The sequence below is a fragment of the Amyelois transitella genome, chromosome 6, assembly GCF_032362555.1.
Source record: "Amyelois transitella isolate CPQ chromosome 6, ilAmyTran1.1, whole genome shotgun sequence".
In the NCBI taxonomy this organism is placed as follows: domain Eukaryota; kingdom Metazoa; phylum Arthropoda; class Insecta; order Lepidoptera; family Pyralidae; genus Amyelois; species Amyelois transitella.
Genome location: NC_083509.1, coordinates 9,702,524 through 9,716,898, shown reverse-complemented (window position 1 = coordinate 9,716,898; position 14,375 = coordinate 9,702,524). Strand labels below are relative to the sequence as shown.

Genomic DNA, 14,375 nt, shown 5'->3' with positions numbered 1-14,375 from the left:
TTCTATATAACATTATTAGTCTATTCAACACAAAAAGAATTTTTCAATTCGAACCAGTAGTTCCTGAGATTAGCGCGTTCAAACAAACAAACTCTTCAGCTTTATAATATAAGTATAGATTTAGACATACATACATACATATGGTCACGTCTATATCCCTTGCGGGGTAGACAGAGCCACCAGTCTTGAAAAGATAGAATGGCCACGTTCAGCTAAATGATATTAGATTTAGACCGGTCTACACCACACGCTTTAAACCCCACATTTTTTTAATTACCTAAATAAAACAAATACTGAAAAAATATACATGATTTTCGTTCAAAATTATTGCCATTAATTACTTCTGAAATATTTTAGGAATCATACATATCGTTGCAGCACACTACAGGCAAGACGTATAAGGTAATTTGTTTTTAAGTCAGTGTGCAATAAAAATTACAATCATGTCAATTTTTATCGATTTTTCACTGAAATTATTAATAGAACTCCACTCGTAACTACTTGACTCTTTTTATCAACTTTCATTATTCGCTCCACCACTGCTGGAAGAACAGTCACAGAAATCTGAATAATAAGGTTGTTCAGGTTTCTAAGATCAAGGCAATGATGAAAGACTTTTATCTAAGTACAGTTTTCATACTTCTAACTGGGTTTCATGTTTGTTACTGTGTACAGTCCTTTGAATTCGGCACAGACGAGCCTGAGTCGCGAATATTGACACATGTTGAAGGATCCTTTAGATTCCTGGAGAAATCCAAACTTATAAAACTCCACGTAAGTTATTTCATCAACTATATTCTAATGTTCCGATGGCTTTCTTCTTGGGAATCTTACTATAACCAAAATCTATATAAATAAATCACTAAACAAAGTAAAATTATGTGTAACTCTAATTGCCGGGCGAACCTTTTTCAGCTCAGATCATATTCAAACATTAAGCATCATATTTTAATGTCGAGAAACTATCGCTGTCCTCTTTCACGTCATCATAAAAAGTGAAACAGCGCTAGTTTTTCGCGTGAAATATACGCGAGTCGCGCGTGCCCTGCTACGGGAGCAGGTTATCCCGTTATGTTAATTATAAATAACTACATGAACTACTTGGTATGAGAAACGAACAAAACACCGAATCGATCACAAGTATTTTAATGAAAGTTTAATAATGTTACATGCTGTTCAGTTTATTCTTAAGTATATTTTGTTTACAGGTCCCCCCCTGTACCAAAATAGTATATGTCATTGTTAATGTGCGAAACATACTAACAACTCCCAAAGTAAATTTTAATCCGAAGGTTAACGAGGTCGCCATTTCATACAAACTGCTTCAGTTCAGTCCTTCGAGTTACACCATCTCCGTCAAAGGATATAAAGATGAAAAATGTACCTAATTAATTATAGCTTTCATAGCACAATAAAATATACTTTTGTGCAAAGGAGAATAATAAATAGTTACAATGATATCCTTAACAAATATATCCATTTTTTGTTCCTTTTGTTTATTTGCCCGTGAGTTCCCATGATCGTAGCGCCGGCGTAGCTCCGTTTGTAGAGCCGCTACAGTGTCGTAGCAGTACCTCGTAGTGCTTAATTAGTGTTTAACAAATAGTAAAACTCAATTAGTACATAACAAACTTAATATAAAAAAAGAGTTCATTAGTTGAGCTCTCATCCAAGAAGAGTGTGCCCAGGACCCAGGGAGCCCAGGGTTCGGTTGTTCTTACTTCGTACAAAACATGATACACACACTGCAGTACTAAGTATAATTAATACGTAATACGCCATGCCGAATTGAAGCAAAATCTCATTTGCGAATTAATCGTCATAAATGGCATGCAAAAAACAACTGGCAACCAAGCGTGGCGACCGTTAGCTATGCTCAGCGTGTTCCGTGAAAATTTCGCAGAGGTAATAAAAATGTTTAAAAATTAACCAACTTCCAATGTCTGTCAACTGTAAAATAATTTTATAAGTACATATAGTATGCATATCTGGATCTAGAATCTAATCTAATGCATATCTCAAAAACTCCTAATCCGATTTTAACGCGACTTCCCTAATTTTATTAAAGAGATTTTCTAAAATGTACTCGTATCAACAATTGTATTAAAGTTGAGAGGAAACTTTTTTCGTATAAAATGTCGTTTTCCTACTTATATTGCGGAATTCTAAGAGCGAATTTGTACTTACTTCATCATACAATAAGTGTTGTTACAGATATATTTTCTTCTAATCTATTGGTTTTGTTATAGAGAGTAGGTAAAAGAATCCATCATGAACCTGTACTGCCTTACTGGACTTTTAATGATAATTACTTCTGTAAATTTTGGAAAGTGTGAAGTTTTTAAAGTCTGGGAATTTGGAAGAAATGATGCAGTTATCGCAAATTTGAATGGTACAATTGGATGGACAGAAAAACAAAAGATGATACCTCTAGACGTAAGTTAAATCCCTTCTTGAAGTGTTTGTATACTTTGATTATTTATAAGACCACAAATATATATATTTAAACGGTTGGCTTAAAAACAGGGTAATTTATCGATAAATCTGTATCCTAATAACATATGATCTGTGAGCATCGCCAAAAAAATTACGATTTAGCAACAACATCAACACTGATAATTCGTATTACTTCGATATCTCAATTCTGCCACCTTTTTTAGGATCTAGACTGTTACGAAGTGGCTTACCTGAAAGTGACTGTGAGGAACCGGGTGTCAACGCCCACGGTGACCTTCGACAAGCCGACCAAAACCGTCAGTATCAAGTACAAACTCCTGGAGTTCAGCGCTTCCCAATACAACATCTTGGCCAAAGGCTATCAAAAGCAGAGTTGCGTGGCAGTACCAACCGAGAAGACCACTACAGTATAACGATTTTTGTTTACCTGATGAAATAAAAATACTTAAATGTGTTTTTTTAATACTTGAAGCGACATTTAGGTCCTTTGATTAAGTTCTCTATATTCTCCTTATCAACCAGAGTTATCAATAATGAAGAAATAAATCTCAATTGGCAAAGTCACCATGACATAGACGCTTTCTTCCATCTTTATGTCGGAACTGTAATATTAGTTGAAAATTTGTTATAAGTAATAATCGTGATCCCAAATCACATCCCAATCCACAAACTCGTTATGATTATTGAAGAATAAGTACGTATCTCTATTATATCTAGAATCATCATATAAAATTTTGAAGTAAGAATAGTTATCTTCGTTGCAAAAGTTATAGATAAACATCCTGAAATATCGAATTGCAATCTACCTAAAATCGCTGTTTCACAGAACTCTGCATTTCTTGTGTCATAAACATTTTCAAAATTTCAAGGTACCTTAATACTTTTGTAAAGGAAAATTAAGAAAGCGATTTTAGGCAATATTAATAATTCTACAAAAAAATATTTTGGTTTATATTTTTATTTACTCTTTACCTTTTTCTTCAGACACGCATTACAGAAAAATACTAAGTATTTTTAGAACTTGTTAAATGTGTTGTAGATAATAAAAATAGCTAAGCATGCATCCGCTACGGGAACGCGCGTGCGACGCGCTTCTAAACGACCCGACGCTACAGTCGCCGCCGCCCATACCGGAGAAGCCGCGGCCACCGCGCGTGCGCAGGCCGAGGGAGTTCAAACTGGTTAGCAATATTCTGTTATCCTAGGCTATTTTATTAAATAAAATTACTTAAAATCTTAATTCTTTTCAAGACTGTTGGCTCTGTCTACCCCGCAAGGGAAATAGACGTGATTATATGTATGTATCCTACCTAGGCTAGGAGGAAAAAAGATCGATAAAAAACAATATATATATAAATAGCATAAAGTTGTCTTTATGCTAGCACATTTAAATTCATATAAAATAGGCACATTATCTTCACATTAACAAACAATCTTACTGAGAAAACTAGAATAATTCAAAATTGTCTTAGGTAGACAAAAGTAAGAATTGGTCTTCTGCAGTTCTTATAATATCTTGTGAAAGGAATCGCTTTCAAAGAGACTTATTTCCAAATTATGCATTCTTGTCCTTCCTCTTGGCGATATTCCCGGTTACACACTCACCTCACCTGGAGAGAAGCCCGGAGTACGCCTTTAACCATGATCCTAGATTGGATTAGTAGTTAAGTTAGACTTCTGCTTTAGTGCTGCTAAGTCCCTTCCGGCTTAAATACTCTAATGCCACTTATACACGTATCTAGCATAGCAGCTTTCTTTTAAATTTGTTTCTTAATTTTTTTTAGCCTCCAAGATTCCCTCTGCTCACCATTTTATTCTACGAAAATTGGTGCAACCATCAGAAACAGGTACGTAATTGGAATCGGAAATAATCAATAGACCTAAGTACATCTAAATTCGTGTCAGTCTTTGACTTATGTAGATATATATTAAGTAATGCGTACTTTTGAAATCATTGGTGTAAGTATTTATATATCTCGATTATATTTTTATTCACTTTGCACTCTCTTCCGCTACACTTTGTCATTGGCTTCAGACATTTCTCTTTCTATTTCGTCCGGTCCTTCTCATTTTTCTATATATTTTCATGTTCTACCATAAAATCTCTTTGAATGGATGTCGTAAAATGGCGACTAAGGGATAGGAGAGATAACTTGAGATTCTTGTTTTTGTCGCCATCGCTTGTTTGCATCATGTTTATCGCTAGCCCATGCTAGCAACCTGTCACTACACACACTATTAGAATCTCAATTCTATCATTAAGCCTAACAGCCGAACGTGGCCTTTCAGTCTTTTAAGACGGTTGGCTCTGTCTACCCCGCAAGGGATATAGACGTGACTATATGTATGTATGTCTGCCATACAAAACCTGTTTTTTCTAAAACAGTTACAAATGTCACACCACAAAGTGGACGATAGCCCGCCGGAGTTGTTTCCCGAGCTGTATCTGAAGCCGCGGAGGTTAAACTACTACGCGCGGCAGCTGGAGGAGAACATGGTGGTCAACAAGGATCTCCTGAAGAGAATCAACTTGATTCAAAGGACTGGGGTAAGTATAGAACGAAACACTTCTCAGTCCACTTATATAATACTTACTACTATTACACTTATATAATATAAGTATTTTTTATGTATTGCGGCACATTGATCTGTTCCATCAGTCTTTATATCAGAATTCATAAGTAGCCGTCTTAATGGGATCTTAATTTCTAATATTGGTTTTTTCAATGTTTATCTTTATAAATACTATATACTTATACAACTTTTCCACGACTTTGTCAGTTTAAGGTTTGGACCGAGTTTCTCCAATAAGGAAACTAGAAACTAGCTGAAGAGCGAGCTTTTAGTTAACCTGCGGCTCCACCCGCTTAAACAGAAAAATAACGTTCATTTTTATTCTCGCGGGAATCCTCTCTTAGTGCACCCCTACACTACATAAGCAACCAAGAATCAGAGGTTTGGGTTCTGCCTTAATATATACGCCTATCAGTCATTCCGTGTCCTCTTTAATATTTTAGATATAATTTAAGGGCTACGTGGACTGCTGGATGCGGCCGGAACCGACCAATAAGTACAACAAGCTGCTCTGCCAGCAACGACAGCGTGTCCTCGACGAAATACGCAAGAAAAACCTCTACTTTTACTCCAGACTACTAACAGCCGTAAAATTCTCAATATTAATTTGCTTACTACATAGAATGAAGCTGTAATTAATGCTGCTAAAACTACAAGCTAGGTATTTTGTGCATTTTTTAATTCCATTTTTAATATTCTCTCGTCTTTATCTGTTCCCAATTTGAACTTAGCGGTAACGCTTTAGAATCAGCTTTTAGAAACAGCATGCTGTAGACTTCATTAATTATATTACTATGTTTCGTATATATTACTTTATACTGTTTTCTTACAGGACCAAAAAGAATGTGTTCTTGAGACAATAAAACTTTTAATTTTTTGTTTTATCAAATATTAAAACATATAAAACTAGGTGTATTCACAAAAATGTATTTTCAGAGATCTGAGCAGCCTCTCACAAAAGAATTCGATGAACTGTGGAAAGACACGAAACACAAACTTATCTTGGGAGCTTCGTAAGTACAGGGATATTCAAATCTAGTCACCGATAGATCATAACCGATTATACACTAGCTACTACCTATTTAAGTTACCTGTTCTTCCAATTAATAATTATTACACAAGTCTTGAATGTCATTATATGTCTATATATAAAATATAAAATCGTTCAGTATATCTCGTCTCAAACTTACTTCGATACTAACTCAATCTGTGTCATTTGTTTCCTTTATATTTATTTATTTAACATATTTTCAGTTTACCATTCATTTTATTCAAGACTGGAAAAATAGACCGTGATATCAGAGATCCTGCCTTCGATAAACCTGACCATGTGGTAAGAACGAAGTAAGATTTTTTTCTTAAACTCCTTTTTTATCTAGTGGGTATTAATGAACTTAGACAAAATTAAATACAGCGTTAAAAATATTTTCGTAAAAATTTTTAATATTCAAGAGTTTTGTGGGTATAAGCAATATTCATGTAAACAGAGTTGCAATGGAGATCTGGGTGGCGGGTGGATCCAAAATCGGCCGAGTGACGATCGAGCTATTCAACGACCTGGCTCCAAAGACCTGTCAGCTGTTCCTGGCGCTGATCAAGGGTGACGGGAGAGGACACGCCTACATGGGAACCAGGTTCTTCAGGTGTAATGCTTAAACAATTTTCAAAGAATTATTGAACAGTAATTAACAATTTCTGTTTTCATTTTTTTTCTTAATTCAGCATTAAGATTTAATTTAAACGCGTTTACCTATTAACTGTAACTGTATTATAAGTTTTTGCCCGTGACTCGTCTTGCATGAGCGGCATATTGCTGATGAGGAATAAGATATGAAAAAAGGATCGGAAAATCGTATTGACTGCTATCAATTTAAATGCATTTCAAACATATTACAGAACATACTGACTTTGAATATCCAAACAGGATAGTTCCTGAATTATACTGCCGGGGCGGAGACGTGACCAAAGACAATGGATTTGGGTGTTACATCCCTGAAGACGCACAAGAACCCATGGGAGCCGAGAACTATACATTGAAGCATACCGTACCTGGTAATGTTTATATTTTTACTTGTTAATATCCTGCAAGCATACTACATAATGTTGCCGTATGTATAAACCAGTTTGTTTAGTAACTGGTTTCCCTCCTAGTCTCCCCAGTTATATCCTCACCACTTTGGAAAGGAGCTTGGGGTGCACCTTTGACTATGATCCTGGATTGTACTGGTAAATCAGATAATCATAGGTAGGTTATATTTTTTTGTAAATGTGCCTCGTGACTATGTGACTAATTTCAGGAGTATTGTCCATGGTTGTGAACAGCGACAACGAAGTTTGTGGCCAGTTCAACATCATATTCAAACCTTTACCTCAACTTGACGGGAAAAACGTCGTTTTTGGGAGAGTAAGTACTTACCTATTTATAGATTATACTTTCCATAGTGTAATTGTATATGTATTTTCTCCACGGCGAAAATTTGCCTAGGGCAGTCTCTTTTTAGCATAGTGTAAAATAATAATTCAAAATATAAAAAAATATTTCATAAGTAAAATTTAAAGTAAAACAAATTGATTTTTCTCAACAACAACCCAAGTCGTGTAAGCTTCCCCATTATAACAAGGGAAATTGTAGAAGTCGCTTCGTGTAACCTGCCCAAACTAAGGCTCCATGCCCAACACCAGGATAATGAGTTAAAAATAATATTTAATATTGCTGTCTTACTCTCTCTCTAAACAAATGACAGGTGGTAGGCGGGCCAGCCCAAGCGCTAGAGCGTATTAGCGCGCTAGGGCTGCCACTGGGCACCACCACGGCAGACTGCATGATCCGCTACGTGGGCTGGTACACGCGCACCGGCCAGTACCGCGAGGGCAACCCTAACACCATCAAGTTCCCGCCGAGGAGGAAAGCAAAGAAGTGAATTTACTTTTTTTTTTGCTACTTTTGGCCAGTTCATTTATTTATATTTCTTTTTTTAATCAGTTTTTGTTTTTATTTTAAACCTTTTGTAAATATACCTAATAATATAAATAGTAAAAGTTTGTTTTCTATCAACGTATAAGAAAATACACGTTCATATCATTCGATGTTATTTAAATACTTCAACACGTTGAATCAGTAAAACATTCACATACTTATATTAAAAGAAAATATTTAAAAACTTTAAAAAAATACAACCATCTTTAAAATTAATTTAATAAATTACAAAGAATCAGATCTAAGAGAAATGTTACCGTACAAAGCAAACGATTGATCACGAAGCTAAAGAGTCAGATATATGTATGTTCAAGTCCACATTTACATTTCTTCATGGTCACTCTATTTTAACAAACAGCCCGCACGCTAGTATTAACGCTATTAACTGTAACAAAACAAGAAAATATTGTTAAGGAGGTTTATAAACATTTTTAATAGATACAAATAAGGGTTTATAATTTGTGATCATAGTTTCCCCTTGACTTCAATCATTCAAAAAAAACCTCTGCTTGTCGCCAGTTGCACCCTCTTATGTTATGCTTCGGGCCCCAGGGTCCATTTTCCGCACTATTTTATGACATTTCTCCACTTTGTCCGTTCTGCGATATCCTCAGTTTCAAGATAAAAAATAACATCTCACCATAATGACTGCTACAATGATGGCTGCGACGCCCACATACACGGCGTTCTGTCGCAGGAAGTCCACTACTTTGTCCAAGCAGCCGTCCACGTACATCGTCGTAGGGTTCGGAGACGCCCTGCAGTCTCGTCGCTGAAATTTTAAAATAAATATAAATATTTCTAGCTGAGAAGTTAGTTCTAGACATATACTTGTAGGTACTCACTCAACGATATTAGATATTTTTTATAATAAATGCTTAGTAGACCCAAGCCAATAAGAGAGAGTTAATTTCCGTCATGACCTGACCAGGGATCGAACCTGAAACTTAGCGGTCGATTCCTGGTCGAATGTCGTGAATCTTAAGCATTACAAGTAAACTGTTAAAAATTTAATATTGTTGTTCGCTCGTGCAAATTGTCGTGTATCGCAATACTGGAAGTAGGTCTGCGTGTCGCCCCAGGCCTTTGTGTGCTTCCTGCTGTAGTAGCCGATAACGGTTAAAAATTGATTTACAAAGAACCTTTCCAGGGTACACCTCCTGGCAGCAGCTCTCAGGTATATTCCCGTTCCAGTCCTTAGCGCCCCTGACTCCGCAGCACTGGAGGTAAGTCTGCGTGTCATCCCAGGCCTTCGTGTACTCGTGTTTGCTGCCGTAGTTGGGGATAGCGGCGTACAGTTCTCTGTCCAGGGATGACAGAGCCTTCTCCCGGAACACGAATTGAAGTATCCCTCCCACCAACATCACCACGAATATGATGAACACGATGATGTAGTACTAGAAATATTACAATTTTATGTAAATAAAGATTAATTTGGCGTTCATTTCCGAAAGGATCTTGAGTACATATTATATTACTACATACATACATACATATATGGTCACGTCTATATCCCTTGCGGGGTAGACAGAGCCAACAGTCTTGAAAAGACTGAATGGCCACATTCAGCTATTTGGCTTAATGATAGAATTGAGATTCAAATAGTGACAGGTTGCTCGCCCATCGCCTAAAAAGAATCCCAAGTTTGTAAGCCTATCCCTTAGTCGCCTTTTACGACATCCACGGGAAAGAGATGGAGTGGTCCTATTCTTTTTTGTATTGGTGCCGGGAACCACACGGCACTATATTACTATGTAGTAAAGTAAGTATGTACTTGAGTACATACAGTATTACTTTAACTAGCTTTTGATCCAGGGCTTAGCGTAAGCATTTGAGCGTAGTTCTTTGATTAGTTTCAATAACAATACACAAAAATAATAGGTTTTGATTTGACAAAGTGCGTTGCGATTTCGCATAAAAATTTAATTTGAGGGTTGAGGGTTTATTCAGAGGTTTCAGAGAATTGGCGAGATGCGCGATTGACACACACTATAAAACATAGTAACGCGGTTCAAACGCGCCCTTCGTAAGACGCGCGCAGTCGTCCAGCGCCGCCAGAGCCCTTTTGCTATAGAGCTTAAGAGCTATTTTGCAACAAAACGCGACACTCGTTTCACAGCGCGCCTTTAAAAAAGCCCGCACGGTTTGCACGCGCTGCTCAACATGTCCTGCCGGCGTCAATGCAAACCAGCATAAGACTTTGAAGATAACTTTAAATGGGTATTAAGAGCTATAATCACATAGTTATACGTACTGTGAGCAGCATACACTTGACCTCCTTGGCGGCGCCGCAGCAGCCCAGCAGCGAGAGCAGCACGATGGCCGCCCCCATCACTATCACCACCCCCAGGGATGCCACGAACATGTTGCTGCTCAGCAACGTGGTGGAGAAGGACCGTTGCGACCACACCCATATTCCTAGCGCGAAGGCAATGATGCCGGCTATCTGTCATTGACATAAGAATAAAATATATATAATTAATTTTTATTACAATTAGGTGAGCTCTGATAAACCACGTTCAGCTGTTTGGCTTAGGTAATGGTAGAATTGACATTCAAATATTGACAGACAATAAAGAACACCAAGTTTATTTATATATCCCTTAGTCTCCTTTTACGACATCCGTGGGAAAGAGATGAAGTGGTCCTTTTCCTAAACGTGACTTAGCAGTGTTTTCAAGACAGTTGGCTTTGTCTACCCCGCAAGGGATATAGACGTGAGTATATGTAGGTGACCTCTGCAGAATTAGGGATATGAAAATTACTTGTTAAAGCCATGCAGTCTTGTTAGTAGGTATTTACACAACCGCAAACCTTAATGATAACATGACAGATGTCCCTTGACTAACCCTCTGAGAAAGAGGTGTGATTTTATGTATGTGTTATTCTTCTTTTTACATGCTTTACATACTAGACAATTCAAATACATTTTACCGTAACGGCACTTTTAAAAAGTTTTGCGTTAATTCCAGCTCTAATTTCCCTCCCTAATTTATACTCTAAAAGGGGTTTTCTAGCAGATATACAATTAATGTTTTTACATCTGTGGTTTCCACCTACTTAGTAGATATGGTTAGTAAATTAATATACGAATAATATATATAGATAAACGCTATCTTTTACAAACTTAACACAAAAAACATACCTAAGAATTTGTTTAAATGTATCGCGGTCACTTCAATAATTGGGTCAAGTCGATGATTTCTTAGATCATATCAAACCGTCCCTATTCCGCCCTTCGCTGTTAGTGGTCACGTTATTTCTAATTATGGCTCCTTGTTCGTGTAATTCTTTTGACGATCGATGAATAGTCAACCCAAAGGTAAGGTTATTAAATATTTAACTTCTTATACAAATCAGATCAAAAGTGCCGTGTGGTTCCCGGCACCAATACTAAAAAAAATAGGATGACGCCATCTCTTTCCCATGGTTGTCGTAAAAGGCGACTAAGGGATAGGCTTACAAACTTGGGATTCTTTGTTAGACGATGCGCTAGCAACCTGTCACTATTTGGATCTCAATTCTATCATAAAGCCAAATAGCTGAACGTGCCCATTCAGTCTTTTCAAGACTGTTGGCTCTGTCTACCCCGCAAGGGATATAGACCTGACCATATGTATATATGTATGTACAAATCGGATTTGTGACAATCATGTTTCTAACTAAATGTTTGTTACACTAGGAATTAACTATCTATATCCCACCCACCACCCATAAATTCAAAATTCAAAATTCAAAATTCAAAATTCAAAATTTTTATTCATTATTATAGGATATTATTATATCGCTTAATAATTGTCGTATGGTTTAACAACTTGGTTGACGTCAAATAAATTACTTAAAAACTAAGTTTACTGCCGCTTCCAAGGCGTCAGTGCAGAAGAAGCGGTAACAAACAAACATAGTTATATCAACCTTCCTGTTATGCGAAACGATACATGGGAGGAGTACGCTGCTCTCGCGTGCCTTAAGAATAAGCACATTCATCTTGAAATATGCCAGAGCGGTATACGAGTATACATGATCTAACCATGATGTAAATAAGTAAATGTCGCACCCACGTAGTAAAAACAGGGGGAAAGTTCAAGATGAGATGTAAAGGAAAAACCTATAAAAAGTATAATTAAATAAGAACTTACGAGGGTAACTACATTGATGCAGATTAGTGAATACTTCAGACACCGCCCGCAGCTGTCCATGGCTCCACCCATTCCCATGGCTAACCTGTAAACATCGGGATATTTTATAACAAGTGCCGTGTGGTTTTCGGAACTTTGAATTGAATATTACCACTTCATCTCTTTACTATGAATGTCGCAATAGCCGACTAGGGATAGGTTAATAAACTTGGGATCCTTATTTTAACGCGATGACCTATCACTATTTGAATCTCAAAACGTGGCTTCTAGTCTTTTCGAGACTTGGCTCAGTCCACCCGCAAGATGAAAGACGTGATCACATGTACATACATAACACACCTAGTAAGCGCTTGCTACTAACTAGCTGCTTAAAATATTGACTAGGTATGGGTTAGGTATGTCGGCATCCAGTAGTAAAGTAGGAAGTAGGATTTCAAAGCAACTAATTATAATTAGAATTTTTGTAAATTGCTTACGAAGATCATTTGAATTTCTCATAGCATAATAGGCTTTCTACGAAAGCATGGACCATTAATTTGCAAAACGATCTCCATGAATTCGTGACTTACCGACTGAAAACTTACTTTTCCGCACTAAGTAACAATAAACACATTATGTATTTAATTAAAATAATTAGTACTAAATTTTGATTATTGACATTGATTGTCCTAATCTCGCAAGCCATGGTCTCACCTCCAATAAGCGTCGTTTTTTTCCTTCGTTACATCAACCTTAATATCGACCTTGTTAACATCGCTCTTGTTTAAAAAGACCCCCGTCTTGGAAACCAGCCTTGGTATTATATGGTTCATATTCATTTTTAATTTTTCACTACAGTAATATAAATGTACAATTTAAACCAAATATACTTTTGTTACCTACCCTCCCAATTTAATCTTAGGCTGTCATATTTTGAGTTATTGATCCAAAATGCACAGTAGGGCAGGCAGTTTTGTATTCATAGATACTTGATTACATTAGCTATTACCCGTAACTTATAAAAGCACCTGCAAAAGAATTACAGGTTTTTCACAAATCTCACGGGAACTAAAAAGTTTTTACCGCGATGGAAGTTACCCTGTATCCTTTCCCAGACTCTTATTATATACACGTGATATTTCAAGAAGATTAATTCACTAGATTACCCGTGATGACGTAACAAACAAACAATAAACTTACTTTCGCATTTATAATATTAGTTGGGAAAATATGTCATTAAATAAGGGTGAACAATCTTGATAATAAAAGTTTTTTGTTTGAAAAATACATTTTTAAATTAATTCTGTAATTTTAAATAAATAATTTATGACTGGTTTTATTTATAGGATTCATTCCTAGCTGGCACATTAATTCCTTTGACTTCAACTTGAAATATCCTAGTTAATCAATTTAATTTCAATTATTCGGAGCTCCAACTCAACTACATGATGCGATGCGCCCACGCACGGCTTAGCGGTATTTTAGCCAATACACACGTTGTAATTAGCAGGTATGTGTGTCAGGTCAAACCATACACGACAATGAATTGTTTGTTTGTTACGAAGTGTAGTCATGACAGCGATGCGATGCAACGAGAAATGCGCGGACGCAACTCCAAGGCGACCGGATAGCAAGGTCCAACTAATCCCTTCTCTTATTGACCAGATAGCCAGCGAAAGTTGTATTAGTTGCAAAATTCATTACACAGGATACCTACTAGTTATTAATTAGTTATTTTACTAAACAAGTATATAATTCATCCAACGCCGGTTTTACATGTTTATTATTAAATTCCAAGAAATGTTTAAATAGTCGCCACGACTATCAAGACTTCTTTATTATAAAACAAACTTACACTTCGCAGGTGTGGCGCGAAATCCAACACTTTAAAAACAAATGATAAACAGTTTCACTTTACCATACTCTTACTTTCACGTCACTATTACGTTTACTACGGTGGGTTCATTCAGTAATGTTATGTTTGAACGCGCGGGAAACGACAGGTGGTCTCCGTGTTAGGCGTGCAACTGGTTTAGTTTCTCGTGTCGGACACGCGACGTCCCCCCACCGAGCCCAAGCCACACCACGAACCTCCGAAGGCTCTCTTGGCATATTTATGCGTCCAAGTGGGTCAGGTAGCTTTATGTGCAATTCAAACCTTTTATTGCTCTAGGTTATCTTTACATCCTGTTACATTATGAATCAGGTTACTTATCGGAATAATCCAGTCCATAGCAAACCTGTTGTTT

General features: G+C 36.8%; 2 protein-coding genes across 2 annotated transcripts; one reads left to right on the top strand and one right to left on the bottom strand.

Annotated features, from left to right (window-relative positions):
- Positions 1–3,515: 3,515 nt before the first annotated feature.
- Positions 3,516–7,952, top strand: LOC106131197 (uncharacterized). Its single transcript, XM_060944885.1, has 10 exons — positions 3,516–3,638; positions 4,242–4,304; positions 4,844–5,005; positions 5,487–5,618; positions 5,968–6,044; positions 6,286–6,375; positions 6,519–6,674; positions 6,956–7,083; positions 7,329–7,435; positions 7,776–7,952. Exons 1-10 carry the CDS (start codon positions 3,516–3,518, stop codon positions 7,950–7,952), a joined length of 1,215 nt encoding a protein of 404 aa, XP_060800868.1.
- Positions 7,953–8,260: 308 nt separating this feature from the next.
- LOC106131177 (leukocyte surface antigen CD53) lies at positions 8,261–14,142 on the bottom strand. The gene is made up of 6 exons (XM_013330179.2): positions 13,982–14,142; positions 12,148–12,232; positions 10,263–10,454; positions 9,151–9,405; positions 8,649–8,780; positions 8,261–8,393 (listed from the first exon to the last, which is right to left on the bottom strand). The coding sequence occupies exons 2-6, from the start codon at positions 12,223–12,225 to the stop codon at positions 8,346–8,348; spliced, it is 705 nt and encodes a 234-aa protein (XP_013185633.1). The 5' UTR covers positions 12,226–12,232; positions 13,982–14,142; the 3' UTR covers positions 8,261–8,345.
- Positions 14,143–14,375: the final 233 nt, after the last annotated feature.

Excerpts from the sequence above, each read along its gene's own strand:
- LOC106131197 (XM_060944885.1), top strand. The coding sequence starts at position 3,516 with ATGCATCCGCTACGGGAACGCGCGTGCGACGCGCTTCTAAACGACCCG. Across the intron at positions 5,006-5,486 it reads ACTTGATTCAAAGGACTGGG|GGCTACGTGGACTGCTGGAT; the intron begins GTAAGTATAGAA and ends ATATAATTTAAG. Across the intron at positions 7,084-7,328 it reads ATTGAAGCATACCGTACCTG|GAGTATTGTCCATGGTTGTG; the intron begins GTAATGTTTATA and ends GACTAATTTCAG.
- LOC106131177 (XM_013330179.2), bottom strand. The coding sequence starts at position 12,225 with ATGGGAATGGGTGGAGCCATGGACAGCTGCGGGCGGTGTCTGAAGTAT. Across the intron at positions 10,455-12,147 it reads GCATCAATGTAGTTACCCTC|ATAGCCGGCATCATTGCCTT; the intron begins GTAAGTTCTTAT and ends TGTCAATGACAG. Across the intron at positions 9,406-10,262 it reads TCAAGTGTATGCTGCTCACA|TACTACATCATCGTGTTCAT; the intron begins GTACGTATAACT and ends TAATATTTCTAG.